Here is a 14920-nt window from a genome sequence, read left to right as displayed (position 1 = left end):
GAGCAGAACTTACAGCTATGTTTAAAACCGAAAGTAAGAGTATTTCCAAAAACAACTGAGTGGCAACCAAAAATGGTACTTGTTTTTGAGACTAATCAGAAACAAAATCACTTCAGTTTGCTTGAGACCGTACAGACCGTGCTGTGTAGCAATGGAAAATGTCATGTGGTCTGATGTGTTCAGATTTACCATATTTCAAAGCAATGTTTTTGGTCATGCAAAGTGCTGACTGTACAAACCACTGGAGGCAGTGTTATGATCTGAAGTTGCTTCAGTTGGTCAAGTCTATCCTCTGCAAGATTATGCAGCAATAAAATTAAGTCAGCTGAGTGCCTGAATGCATGGAATGACCAGGATGGCCATTAAAACATGATTCATAAAGGATAAAATAATACATGTTCTGGTACCAAATGTAGACCTTGAAATGGGCCTGGATACGGGTCTTTCTATGAATAATACACAAAGGGAAACAGATACAAAGTTCATTTCAAGCAAACTCAATAAGTACTTTTGGAACACCTCTGCCTTTTGTTTTAAGGATCCTGTACATACTATAATGAGTCTGACCAAGAGGAATAACTGGAAATCCTTATCAATAAAAAACCCTAAAAAACTGAGATTTAGAGATGCTTCAAGAGCTTGCACACAAACTATCAAACATGAATGCTAGTAGGCAACAGCATAAAGATCACAGGCATCTCGTTGAACAATAAATACTAGGTAACAAGAATTTGTAAAGACTACTGTTTAAAGCTGTCAGATGACAATGAAAGTTAGGTTAGAAATGACATTTGAAGATAGTACAAAATTGGCATTATTTAATTATCCATCTAAACTGATTCCATGGCTACTATTGTAGTGTACAGTTAGTTGGGTGATGGCCCTGAACCTGCTGTGCTGGTGCAAATGTTCCAATATTATTCTTCTTGATTGAAGAAGGTATACAGTTTATGACTATGATGTGAGAAGTGCACGATGATTTTGTGTGCTCTGCTCAGACGTCTGCAGTAGTGAAGATGCCTAGTGGTGTTTGTGGTTTTTGCCACTCTTTGCAGCACTTTCTGTTCATAAAGAACATCATATTCATTCTTTATCACCACATTATCTGTGTAAAGCTGCTTTGAGACAATGTTCATTGTTAAAAGCGCTATACAAATAAAAATGCATTGAATGGAGTTATTGCGCCATCTGGTGTACATTAACAGTATCGCCATTTGAATCTCTTAATTGTCTCCGGAACGTGTTTTTTTTTTTTGTCCTTTTTAAACATTCCGATCTAAACACAGAGCCATTCCTACGTCACAGGAGTCTGTTGACAAGGAAAGCTAACTCCATAGCGACACTTTAACACAACAGTAACAGACACATCGCTTGCTGCAAGCTTGCCGGTAACTCTTTTACATAATATACTTAATTTATACATAACTAATCACAGTGTGTATTATATTAATATTTAATAATTTTAGATACTTGTATTTTTTGATTTATTTTTTTATAATTTAAAAGGTATTTTAAGGTAAAATGGTGCATCCCCTAGTGTTTGAATGTTTCTAAATTCGGATAGTTCATAGTTGGGATAAGTTATTAATCTTGTCCCCTTGTCAAGATCATGTTTATTTCTCAAGTTTTTGGTGAAACGATATAGATGCAGTTGTTTTTAAATCGCTAATACAATAAGCTAGCTAAGTGCTCTATTTTCCTATTCTTTAAACAGTTTTTACTTGTTACAAAAATGTACTTTAAAGTAAGGAATTATTAAAACAGAACATCAGATTAAGTTTTCTCCCTGTTTCTTGCATGCTGCAGCCATGTCTGTGCATGAAAAAGATGTTCACAGAGACACAACCAAGTTTACAGCTCCAAGGGGAAGCAGCCCTGATAGACAATCAACCCATAATTCAGGATCTGTAGAATCTCCTATTGTACCCCTGCTGGCATCTTCCTCCCCAACATTTTTGGGTGACCTGCCAACTGAGCACCCACTCAACATGCCTCAGATATCACAGCTACCTGACACATCTGCTGTTGAGGTTCCTCAGTTGGTAGCAACATTGGGTCCAGAGATGGCATTAGCAGATTCGGTATGGATGGAGAGGCCTGGTCTGATTTCATCTGCCCTTACTGCTGAAGAAACCCAGGGAGTAAAAACAATGTAAGTAATGAAAAATTATTCTTCATGTTCTTCTTCAATGAACAGATTTTTTTTTTGTTTGTTTTTTATTGTGTTGTGTTTTTTTTGTTTTTTAAGCTCTCCAGGTGAATATATCTCCAAAGAAGTCTTCACAGAGGGATCAGAGATTGGGAAAGAGAGTAAGAGGAAGTGCAGTCCTCTTACTGGCATTGAGGTGTTTGAGATGTTTACACAAAAACCGCACCTCGGGGGGCTTCAGTTTTACCATCTTAAGACTTCGGAAGATGGTCTATATAGGTAACATTATCATTTTATCTGTTGTCCTGATGTTTATATACATGTCCTTTTTCACATGACAGAAAGGTTTCAGACTTTCTTTTGACCTGTGTGCTTGTGTCAGCTGATACTTGTCTGCTATGTGTCTGATACAGTCAAATCTGTGAAATGTTCTAGAATACTGAAAGAGGTAGAAAACTAACGAGCAACTATTTCAAGTATCAGCTCAGCTTTGTGCTCAAATCCTACATGTGTGTTGTTTTCAATTAAAACCACTGTCTATAATTGACATTTTTTAGACCCTATGATCTGCATGTTGTGCCATGCATCAAAGCAGGCTCGGATCACTACATCTTCTCGCACACCTCAGTAATTCATGTAAAGGATGGCAGTAGTGTTGGACTCTTGAAACTAACAGAATGGTATCGGGAAGCCATGCTATGGAAAGCCCTGAGAGATATCCCATTTTTCAGAGATTATCTGCTACGAAAGACTTTCACTAGGTGAATAATTACAGATTTAATCTTTGAAAAACATTTTTTTTGTTGTTTGTTTTTCAGCACTGTTCATGCAAATAAATTTTTTTAATTAATATTTATTTATTTATTAGATGGCACAGAAATATAAGTCAAGCCTCATTTCAACGCAAGTGTAAGCAGCTTCAGTCTGCATTACTGATAGCTGTTCCTGAGTTCAGAGATGCTTTATTTCACTTGACCAGGTGTTTCATCCTTTTACATTTTAGATTATTCATTATATAAAAATTGCTCTTTACTCATTACATAAAATGTTTTTTTTCTGTATGACACTTGTTGCATTTTTCCTTGTTTTTAGACAAATTGAAGAGCTTAAAAGAGTGCACTGGTTACCACAGGATGAGTCAAAAACATACACACTTGCAGAATTCCAGACTGCACTGTTGACAAGCAATCAGCAGTCTCAAAGCTCCATAGAAAAATTCTTACATCACTGCTCTCAGATACTGACTAGGGTAAGTTAAAATGTCATCAAAGCAGGTAGCTGCTAATAGAACTCATGCCCATGTTTGTATTGTTGACAGAGACCGTAGTTATTAGAAAAAGCTATCTAAGCTATCTTCAGCAGGAATTTGGCATAAATAAAGTGATTCAACTATTCAACGATATATTTGTAAGTTTTGTAAAATCTTGGCAGGATTGCATTTCCAATGGTTAGATTTTTGGAGCTGAATAAATTGAGCACATCCCACACATGTACAAAGATCTGCCTCATAATATATGGTGGTTCTAGTGGTGGTTCCTTACATTCTAGTTCACTCCACCAGATGTAGCCATCAAGCCAAATATTGAATTCATACAAAGAAACCAAAACATTTAAGTATACAAGTTGAGTCATAATAAATAAAGTGAAATGACACAGGGAATAAGTATTGAACACATGAAGATAGCAAGCTGCAAAATGGCATAGAAAGCCAGGAGATCACCTGAAATCTGGCAGTATTGAGAGATAATTGATATCAGCTGCTTTAGTCCTAATTGATGGCCTATAAAGGCTTCTCATTTCCCAGGAGGCACACAGGAAAGACTTCATGATGGGTAAAAGCAAAGAACTCTTTTAAGATCTTCGTAATCTTATTGTTGAAAAGCATTTTGATGGGAATGGTTATAGGCGCATTTCCAGAATGCTGAATGTTCCTGTGAGCACTGTGGGGGCCATTATCCGGAAATGGAAAGAGCATCAGTTCACCATAAACTGGCCGTAAGATCCCTGTCCGAGGAGTCCAAAGAATAATCAGAGTTCGCCAAGAGCCAAGAACCACTCGGACAGAACTTCAGGAAGACCTTGCATCAGCAGGTACCGCTGTTTCAAAAGAAAACTATAAGCAATGCACTGAACCGCCATGGCATCCATGCACGCTCACCATGCAAGACTCCATTGCTGAACAAAAAGCATGTTGAGGCTCGATTAAAGTTTGCAAAAGAGCATTTGGAGAAGCCTGTGGATTATTGGGAGACTATAGCATGGTCAGATGAAAGCAAAATTTAACTTTTTGGCTGTCATTCTACACACCATGTTTGGAGAAGAAATGGCACTGCCCACCAACCCAAGAACACCATATCAACAGTTAAGTTTGGGGGTGGAAGCATCATGGTTTGGGGCTGCTTTTCAGCAAGGGGTACTGGCAGACTTCATATTATTAAGGGCAGGATGAATGGAGAAATATACTGTGACATTCTGAATGAAAATTTGCTGCCATCTACCATAAAGCTGAAAATGAAAAGAGGGTGGACATTTCAGCAAGGCAGTGATCCCAAACACAAGGCCAAGGAAACAATGAAGTGGTTTCAAAGAAAGAAAATCAAGTTGCCTGAATGGCCAAGTCAATCACCTGACCTAAATCCCATAGAAAATCTATGGAGAGAACTGAAGATCAAAGTTCATAAAAGAGGCCCAAGGAACCTTCAAGATTTAAAGACCATTTGTGTGGAAGAATGGGCCAGAATCACTCCTGAGCAATGCAGACGACTGGTCTCTCCATACAAGAGGCATCTAGAAGCTGTAATCCAAGGCTTTTCTACAAAGTATTAAATAAAGTGTGTTCAATAGTTATTCCCTGTGTCATTTCACTTTATTTATTATGACCTAAAATGTATACTCAAATGTTCTGCTTTCTTTGTATGAATTCAATATTTGGCTTGATGGCGACATCTGGTGGAAATTTTGTCAATAGCCCACTTAGAAATCCCATTACTTATAAAAATGCTTATACTTATTTTCCCTGCTGTGTGTGTGTGTATGTGTGTGTATGTATGTATGTATATATATATATATATATATATATATATATATATATATATATATATATATATATATATATATATATATATATATATATATATATATATATATATATATACCAGGTGTGTGTGTGTGTGTGTGTGTGTGTGTGTGTGTATGTATATATATATATATATATATATATATATATATATATATATATATATATATATATATAAAATTATAATTATTGTGGTGTGTGTGTGTGTGTGTGTGTATATATGTGTTTATAACAATGATTTAGGAAGGTTTTACAAGTGCAGTTGCTGTACCTTTAATTCTGTGTAATCACCTCTAATCTCCAATGATTATCAGCTAGCTAGTCAACCAGTTCAGAATTTTCTACAAAGTGCTTTTACATAACAGTGGATATACAAACTCTGTACACACCAAGATAAATCATGTGTTTTTTCACATTAATGTGATATAGCAAATGATAAGTCATATAGAAACAAATGTTAGATTTAGCTAAAATGCTACATTTTGCTTTTAAAACATATCAATTGCCACCATTGACACTGACTAGCTCTTTGTTCAGGTACTGGAGTCCTGCCACAAAACATACATGGAATTACAACAAGAAGTGGAAGAATTTCAGTTGAAACAATGCAGCCAGCCTTTAAATCTTCAACAGACCTTGAATAGAAACCTTCACATAAAGCTTAACCAGATTGTTAAAGTTCTTCAAAAGCTTGGAAGATTTTCAGCTCTTATGGACTGCATGATTGTACAGAACCTTGTGTCTATCACTCACTCTAAGCTCATGAGCTTCCATAATAAGATTTTGAAGGTAAAACTATTCTGCTCATGACTTGTTAAAGGTTACATAGGTATATTATACACTAGCTGGAAGTCCACAATTGTTATGTCATGCCTTGGTCAATAATATTGGTAGGCAATTATGACAGATGATGAATACAGAGTGTAATGGATCTCATGTCACTAAAGATTATGTTTTATTTCTGATATAGTTATTTGACTGCAAGCCTTTAATCATGCTTACTGGTGTTGCAGTCAATAAAAAAGTGCTTTGCTTGTTTTAATAGAGTTAGTGGAAGTATCGGAAATATTAAATCAATTACTTTAATTCGGAATATAAACTGTCTGAGGCACAGGTCGTATTAGTGTAACATATTTGTGTGAAAAAATAGACTATCAAGAACCTGACTCAAAACGGAACCCATCTTCATCTGGGTGGCAAAAAATGTCTATTCATTATAGTTGTTGGGACTTGTCAAGCAAACTGAGTTTCAGTGTGATTAAAAATAATACAGATAAAGTATGGAAGCAATAAATATATTCAAAAGAGAATTTATTGCTTCTTTATTTTATTATCAGTTAAATTGTTGGCATCACTTTCAGTACTTAATGTAGGTGCCAAATGGGGCACTTATGACCATCTGTTTGTTGATCTTTACAGAGAAAACAGGAAAATCAGGGCAGTCTTTTCCAGGCAGAGTTGACATTTGGAGAAGATGGTCAGCTTGCTTTGTGTCCAACCATGCACCTGTTTCAGGAGCAGCTTCTTAATGCGTTGCAATCTGTGGTTAATTCTACTATGCAAGTGAGTAAGAAATGAGCTTTAAGCATTTCAAGGACTGTGGTAAGTCCTGCTTGACTTCCATGCTAATAAACGATTTGATACTTTAATTTACAGGTTATTGATGACCACAGTAGTTCACCAGATTCTCAAGGTTCTTTGGCTCTTAGTTTCTCTTTTGCCAGTGATTTACAGCAATCTTCTCCAATTCCTGACATTACAAGTTGCACAAGTGTTCCTGTCAAGAGAGGTGACAGAAATTCTTACCTTTTTCTAGGTTCAACCTAAACAATTTTACATGTTTAAGGTGCTTGGAAATGACCATTAAGCAGTGATTTTATATTCATTGAAATAATAGTTACATAAATCCCTTTTTACAGATTATTGTATTTATTTCAAAATATGTTATTTTTAGCATATCAACAGCATGATTCTGCACTCAAAAGTACTGACAGTTTTCCCTTTGAGGAAGAGTCTTGTATTGTATCAAACACAAAGATGGTGGTTCCCAAACTGAGCTCTTTAAGGCTTCAGTGTCAGAGACTGCAAGGACAGCTCTATCCTCTGTGCATTAAACAGTTAGAATGGCACCTGCACCACCATGCCGGGACACAGGAGTTTGAGAAACAGCAATCCAGAATTATAGAGGTAATACTAATTGTTCTTTAGAATGCTTTAATTGTAATTAAACTGCTTATTGCTACCTTGTTATCTCGTTACCTTATTATCTTTAGGCTGTGGTATGAAACTTGTTAGATTCCTGTTTTCTGTCTCTGTTACTTTCTCTGCCATAGACACTTTCTCATGAGCTGTTGTCATTTATCTATTTACTCAGGTGTGAATGTACTCAAAACATTTATTTAATAATTATATAATGATAGAGATGATAAAAATTAGTACATTGTGCAACAGTATTCTGGAATTGGAGTGTTCTGCAATAGTATTAGCAAAATAAATAATAGCTTTAGAGGTGATTTATTTAGGCTGTTTAGTTTGGAGAGTTTCTAAAATGATTCCTGTTGATCTAGTTGTTTTTAACCTAAACGGTGATAAATAGTGTTGATGGGAATTAAGCCCCAAAGCCATCTTCTCACAACAGGAGGGGTTTCTCTAAATGACAGGGAGTGGAATTCAAATGAATAATCCACAAAATCCACAGATTATAACAGGACATCCCCAAGTGGTTCTTCTGCTATTTTGAGTTTTCCACAATTTGACTGATTATTGGTGTATGCTAGTGTTGCCTGCCTTCCCTTGATCCCTGCTTCCTACAGATATGTTGTTTTCTGTATGTCTCGATTGTGACTGTTTTCCCTTTTAATCTAGAAAGCCCTCCAAGAAATCCAAAATCTGTGTGAAAACCATTCCTGGTTGGTAAACGTTTATTCGTTTTCCAATCAGTGGAGCCCAGCTTCACTGGAAAGCATGCGAGGATGGCCTCCCCCTAAATATATGGAACACATCCAGATAACACAATCCTGGATCAAACAAGTGCACAATATGCCCGCTGCTTTTACCACATCCAATAAGCTCATCACCATTAACTGTTCACCTCTCCAAGAGATGCTAGGTGTGTATATTAACGTACGCACACCACCTACAGATATTTGACAAATTACTGAAGAAAAAAGCTCCCAGAAAAATGTACTACATAAATAAATGGCCACTAATACAATTATAAAATAATAATCCACATCCACTATAACTACAGTTTGAAAGTAATGTAAATTACATTCTGTGGCTTTCAGTCATTTTGGACTGATGTTATAGAGCACTAAATGGCTAAATACCTTAGGAAGACCCTTTAATTTTTCTTTTAATTTGTCACAGGTGTATGACTATAATTTTTTCAATTTAGTCTATTCCAGGAGAAAGACTTGTTTGGTAGTGATTTATTTATATGATTTTTATTTAATTTCCCCTACAGAGCTTTTACTGAACACTATGGAGGAGGGTGTTTTAAATTTGATGTCAGAGGAACTGCAGTTCTATGCCACAAAATTGCTCAATGATCTGAAGAAATGTATTGAATGCTTCAAGCTTGAACCCATTGACCTCAAAGAGTTTGCAAATTATGCAAACATGGTATTTATTTGTTAATAGTTTATGTTTTCACTTATAAGTAGTATATAGCAAATATACTGCACTGTTTATGCTACCAGAATCTGAAGAAACAACTGATTTTATGTTTAGGTAAAATGCTACAGTGAAACTAACATGCACCAACAGCTAGACAACCTGTGCGCTTTTCAAAAAATTCATTTTGAAAACATGACTTCTAAGGAACTTACATTGATTGAGGAGGTAGGGAGCTTGATCTTAGTGTTTTTAAATGTTTTAAAATTATTGTAAGTCCTTTAAAATCATTATTATTTAACACACATTGTCAAGACACTATATATTTTTTGTTGTAGACATTTGGCCTGTGGAATCAGTTTGTTCCTCTGCTGAGGACAGCAAAAGAAAGAGTCATGCAGCAACTTCCATCCATGATTGACATTCTGGACAACACATTTTCCTCCTTAACTAAACAACTCAATGGTCTGGTCTGCAGTACCAACACTGGACCTTATCGGGACCTAAATTTTGAAAATTCTAGCCATATAATTCCTAAGATGAGGATAAAGTCTAAACAATTAGATATGATAGTTTCACAACTGAATGAGCTGAGTGAGACCAATCAATGCCTGAAAGGTATTGACTTTTGTTAAAATATTTGACCCTTTTTTTGCAGTGTGTTTGAATTTTCAAATTTCAATCATGTTCCAATAATGTTCCTAGGGCAGCCATTAGATCTCTCATTTGTGATGGCAGCTAAGCTGAATATAGAAGCACGGACAAAGCTGTGGGAAATAATTGAGTTGTCCACTACACAGATTCAGGAATGGAAGCTCATTCTTTTTTCAAAGGTGTGTAATCCAATTGCCGCATCAGTTTTCCTAAATTTTACATGTTGATAACCTTAACCATCTTATCATTTTTAACTCTCCCTAACAGTTTGTAGTATCTGAAGCCCAGGACAAGTTAAACGAATGGCTTCAACAAGCAAATTCAATAGCGAAAGGCCTTCCCTCCTCAGATGAAATGCTTCAGGAAACTTTACATGTATTTGAGAAGTTTAGCCAGCAGCTCTTGCTATTAGACAAACTAAACAGTCCTACAATGAAGCACAAACACTGGGCACACATATTTAAAGGTAAGGCAACAAAAGTAAAAAAGAAAGAAATATTTATATATATTGCATACAATGATGGACAGAAATGTTAGAATTTCATACTTTTACAGATAGTGGCGATATGCTACCCATTTCATATAAACAATTAATTTTCTTAATATATCACATTATATTTTTCATAATTCATTTCATCCTCAAAATAGAAGTGGACCTGCTAGTTGCTGAACGACAGGAACTAACTGTAGGCGATCTTACCTCTAGTGGACTGTGGCAGCATCAAAATAAAATTAGCAAGGTCAGTTAGCACTTATGCAACTCAATGATTAAAATATGATGACATTCAAATAGTCAATTTGTTAAATAAGTACATTTTGTTAAATTGATGCCCTCTCTCTAGATCTGCAGTGAATCCAAAGCTGAAGCAGACATGGAACAAGCATTCCGTAGGCTTCAGCAGATCTGGGAAGGGACAGAATTCAAACTTACAAAATTCAATGTCTGTCAAAAGAAGAATCCACAGTGTGTGGCATTTTATTTGTTAGACCTGGAAACTCTGATGGCCCAGGCTGAGGATAGTGTTATGACTCTGTCCAGCATGCTTTTTTCTCGTCATGTGTGTGATTTCAAAAGGGAGGTAGAAACTTTTAGCCAGCTACTGCAAGAGCTTGGTATGTGTATTTAAAACTATATCAATAATAGATCGGATGTGTTAGGTTAGTATGTTCATTGCTTTTTATTTATTTTTTTAGTGGAGCTTCTAGATTTTTGCAAAAGATATCAGCAGAAGTGGATATTTCTTAGCAGAATTTTTTATGACATGTCTATGAACACAGAAAACATAGATTTGGTAAGTTACTTTTGTTAATTTTATGTATTTAACTGATATTATTGTTTAATATTCATATAACCAATTATATTTTTTATTGCAGATAGAGAAGTTTTCCACAGTTGATCAGATGTTTCATGAACTGATTCAGGCTATATCCTGTGACCCCCATGTGCTGAATTTAGTTAGATTGAAGAAGACAAGAGAGACAGATTGTGACTTGCATGGAAAAAAACTACGCACTGTCCTCCTTAAAGGACTTGCACTAATGGAGGAAATTTGCAGTCAATTATTGTATCTTTTAGACTCGCCACGACGTGAGTTCCCAAGACTGTGTATTCTCAGTGATGGGGAGGTGATGGAACTTCTCTTACTGCATCTGACACTGTTCTCCCTTCTATCAACTGTGCGCAAATGCTTCAGAGGAGTACAGTGGTTTGAGGTTGATAGCAATAGTAAAAATGACATGGCCAACCAACTCCCTGAGCCAGATCTACCCAACACTCAAACGTGGATAAATGGGGTATATGGATCGCTAAAGGAATATGTACCCTTTGTTTGTCCTCTTAAATTTAATGCAAATCCTGTGGTTTGTCTCGAATCTTTGGAGAAATGCTTACAACAAACGGTCAAGCATCTGATTTTTAAATCCATTGCTGCGCAACTAGAAAATAGACCTGAGCAGAACAAAGAAGTTGAAAACAACGGCCTTACACTGGACCATGATGTCATTTTAATTACGTCAGCAAAAGATGAAGACAAATCTCTAAATGTCATTGCATCATCATTTTTAAAACTAATATCTGAATATCCTCTGCAATGCCTTTTGGTTGCTGAAGAAGTTCTGTGGTACAATGAAATCTGTAATGTTTCTTCAAGCAAAGCTCAAAACAAATGGAAAGATATTAAAGCACAAAATACAGCAAAACTGCAAAGCCTTTGCAAAGCCATACAAAATCTCATTGCAGATTCCTGTAATGGCAACTTGAAAAAACAGCGCACTGTGACCGCCCTTCGTGCCATAATTCTACTGATCATGAAGCATTCCCAACAGATTGCTGGACTTGTTGACATTAAAGCCAGTCTGGAATCAACTTTTGAATGGCAGACACTTATGAAGTATCGCCATAATGCTATTGATAAATGGAGCAATGTCAGCCAGGATAACCCACACTATAGTGAAGACTCTGTTTATGTTGATATCTTGGGGACACAGCTAGTCTATGGTAATGAATATATAGGACCGGAAAACTGGATGATGGTGAACACCACTTCAACAGAGAGAGCACATTTGGGCATTCTTCTCAGCCTCACTAGTTACAAATGTGCTTCAATTAGTGGACCTCTTATGTGTGGCAAGCAAAAAATTGTACATCAGTTGGGATGGGCATTAGGACAACAAGTTTTCACTTTAAAGTGTTGTTCAGATACAAATTTTCCAGTTATTTGTCGAATGCTGCTTGGTGCACTTCAAAGTGGTGCATGGCTAGTGCTTAGTTCTGTAGACTTATTGGAACAAGGGATTTTATCTTTTCTTGGGCAGTGCTTGACAGACATACAGCAAAGTCTGTCAATAATTATGGAAAATGGACAACAGACCGAGGTTCAAAATCACAGTGATAATGTTCAAAGGAAAATGATGACTGAAATCAAATGCAAGGGCCTGTTTGGTGAAAAAAACATTTTGGCCAAGCTAAGTTATGGCTGCATCATAATTTCATCAAATAGCTATTCAGCTGAAATCCCAGAAAACCTGCGCATTACTACAAGACCTGTTTCATTGATGCATCCTGATTATGGCATTATTTCAGAGATTATGCTGATTTCTTTGGGATTTTCTGAAGCAGCTTGCATTAGTCGGCGTCTGATTTCTCTCTTAAGCCTAGCAAAGGATTCATGTTGCCTTCCAGAATTTGTCTGCAGAGATCAGTGTTCCTGGTTGGTACTGCTCAGAAAAGTCATAGATGCTTCTGCTGTATACCTGTACAAACTAGACAAAGAAACGTATGCGGAGAGACCAATTGAAGCATTTGAAAATAGATTACAGGACTATCTCTTACCCTCTCATAGGATCACCAATAAAAACACAATGGCAAATGCTATAAGAGAAGAGCAAGCATTAATTAAAGGGGTAATGTCTGTATTATTGTCTGCCATTTCTGATCACAATAGAGCCTGTCAATTCTCTACCATTTTTGAAGAAATCTTCCCAGCAGCCAGATACTGTCCAGATTTTCAATATATTATTGAAGAGAATGAGAGAAATGCCCTTAGAAATGCGGTCACAGAGGAGTTACAACAAACAGCATTTTGTGCTGATTCACAAATACTTCACAATGCTTTAAACCTACATCAAGCACTAAAGTTTTCAAGAGCAGTTGTCATTGTTGGACCAGCAGGCAGTGGAAAAACAACTTTATATAGAGCTCTTGCAGGAGCACTTAGGCGACTTGCAGAGACATTTGTGCAGGAACATGTTGCAGATCCCAGCATTTTGCTACGTTCATGTTGGAGTTTAGTTGACACAATTGTCTTATTTCCAAATGCTTTGTCACATGAGGAACTTTTTGGTGCATCTTATAAACAATCAGGTTCCTGGAGAGATGGTGCTATAACTAAAGTGTTGAGAGACACAGAACGGCATGATTTTACTTTTCATTCATTACCACAAATTAAACAAAAAGATGGGCCACGAAGAGTTAAATATCTAGTGTTGGATGGTGAACCTTTGACCTGTCCTAAGTGGATTGACTTTCTGAGTACATTTGCCAACCCTGAAAATCCCTTTTTTTGCCTTTCTTCAGGCGAGAAAATTCATATATCACAAGAGGGATTAAAAATTCTTGTTGAAACCATAAGCCTTGAGGATGCCACTCCCTCTTCATTGGCATGGTGCGGCCTGGTGTATGTTTCTGGAAATGATATGTGGAAAAATGTGTGGAAAGCTGAAATCGATGTCCTATACAGGCAGCATGATTTAGATAAGAAAACTGTGAAAATGTGGACGTGTCTGGCCGAAGATATTTTTTCTTGCACTATAATTTTCCTGAAGCATAAAGGTTTAACCTCAGTCATTTCCAGTGAAGGACATGGAGCCAGTAAATCAAGTCCTGGAATAACAGATGGCTTGCAAGAAATAATGTCATTTATTAAAATACTCCATGCTCTTCTTGGAGAGTCCAAAAATGAGATTGACCTGAAATCAGCATGTGAACAAAAAAGAGGTAAACATTTTCCAATACATTATGGATATATTCAATTATAGCGATTTTAACAATGGATATTAGCCACAGATAATGTGGTAAGCCTGATAAAGATTGTTCTTTATAAGTGTAAGTTTGTCCCTAATTAGCAAGCGGTGGTGAATATATATATATATATATATATATATATATATATATATATATATATATATATATATATATATATATGTATGTATGTATATATATATATATATATATATATATATATATATATATATATATATATATATATATATATATATATATATATATATATATATATATATATTCTGTTTCATATAGCTACTTCGAGTAGGGTTTTATTGAAGGGTGTTTACCCGTTTGACTGCCCCATCAGTATGACCTCAGTAGCCATCTAATGTTTATTATAAGTTAATAAATTACTAATTCGATATTATATTACTAATCATAATTATATTTAATTATTATAATTTGATGGTATAGATAGAGATAAATAACAGAGATATTTTTTTACTTCGGTTTTGGAGTTTGTTACATTACAAAAAGTTTAGAAAAAAATGGCAGGATCTGTTATACAATTAGGACATACTCACAGTGTTGTTGCCAGTAATGGGGCTGTTTAAGTGGTATTTTATTACATATGATTTTAAATATGATTTTCTTTGCACATATACAATATTTTGAAGAATTTATATTTCTTAATGACATAGCTATGCAAAAAAACTAAACAAATATGTCACTTTTGTCAGACATAGCCACTATCCTGATTAGTTGTCTTATTATCTCTCTTCTGCTAGAACCTACTCTCAAGCCACCAGTCACAGAGCCTAATGCAAGAAACCTCTTTTTGATTGCTTACATTTGGGGTTTTGGTGGGCAGCTGCATCCAAGGTAAGTTCACAATTATTTTCTTTCTAAAAATTCATGTGCA

At 35.8% G+C, this 14920-nt stretch overlaps 1 protein-coding gene across 4 annotated transcripts in view; it reads left to right on the top strand.

Moving 5' to 3' along the window:
* The first annotated feature begins 1263 nt into the window (after nt 1–1263).
* Nucleotides 1264–14920, top strand: part of LOC124394659 (dynein heavy chain domain-containing protein 1) — a 30156-nt gene continuing 16499 nt past the window's right edge. For 3 of the 4 annotated variants that reach the window (XM_046863033.1, XM_046863032.1, XM_046863031.1), the window contains exons 1-21: nt 1264–1388; nt 1807–2152; nt 2249–2428; nt 2707–2910; nt 3018–3128; nt 3242–3398; nt 5763–6014; nt 6645–6788; nt 6882–7014; nt 7180–7412; nt 8091–8334; nt 8692–8849; nt 8958–9068; nt 9179–9458; nt 9546–9673; nt 9762–9960; nt 10143–10234; nt 10337–10607; nt 10689–10786; nt 10869–13989; nt 14787–14880. In XM_046863033.1, the coding sequence (XP_046718989.1) occupies nt 1809–2152; nt 2249–2428; nt 2707–2910; nt 3018–3128; nt 3242–3398; nt 5763–6014; nt 6645–6788; nt 6882–7014; nt 7180–7412; nt 8091–8334; nt 8692–8849; nt 8958–9068; nt 9179–9458; nt 9546–9673; nt 9762–9960; nt 10143–10234; nt 10337–10607; nt 10689–10786; nt 10869–13989; nt 14787–14880 (6554 nt within the window). In that variant the 5' untranslated portion in view covers nt 1264–1388; nt 1807–1808. Of the gene's footprint in view, nt 1389–1806; nt 2153–2248; nt 2429–2706; nt 2911–3017; nt 3129–3241; nt 3399–5762; nt 6015–6644; nt 6789–6881; nt 7072–7179; nt 7413–8090; nt 8335–8691; nt 8850–8957; nt 9069–9178; nt 9459–9545; nt 9674–9761; nt 9961–10142; nt 10235–10336; nt 10608–10688; nt 10787–10868; nt 13990–14786; nt 14881–14920 lie in introns of those variants that run through there. The other variant, XM_046863034.1, reaches the window with a different exon arrangement.

The sequence above is a fragment of the Silurus meridionalis genome, chromosome 12 (assembly GCF_014805685.1).
Source record: "Silurus meridionalis isolate SWU-2019-XX chromosome 12, ASM1480568v1, whole genome shotgun sequence".
Taxonomy (NCBI): Eukaryota; Metazoa; Chordata; class Actinopteri; order Siluriformes; family Siluridae; genus Silurus; species Silurus meridionalis.
Note: the sequence above shows the minus strand (reverse complement) of the source record. Positions and strands in the feature narration are given on the sequence as shown.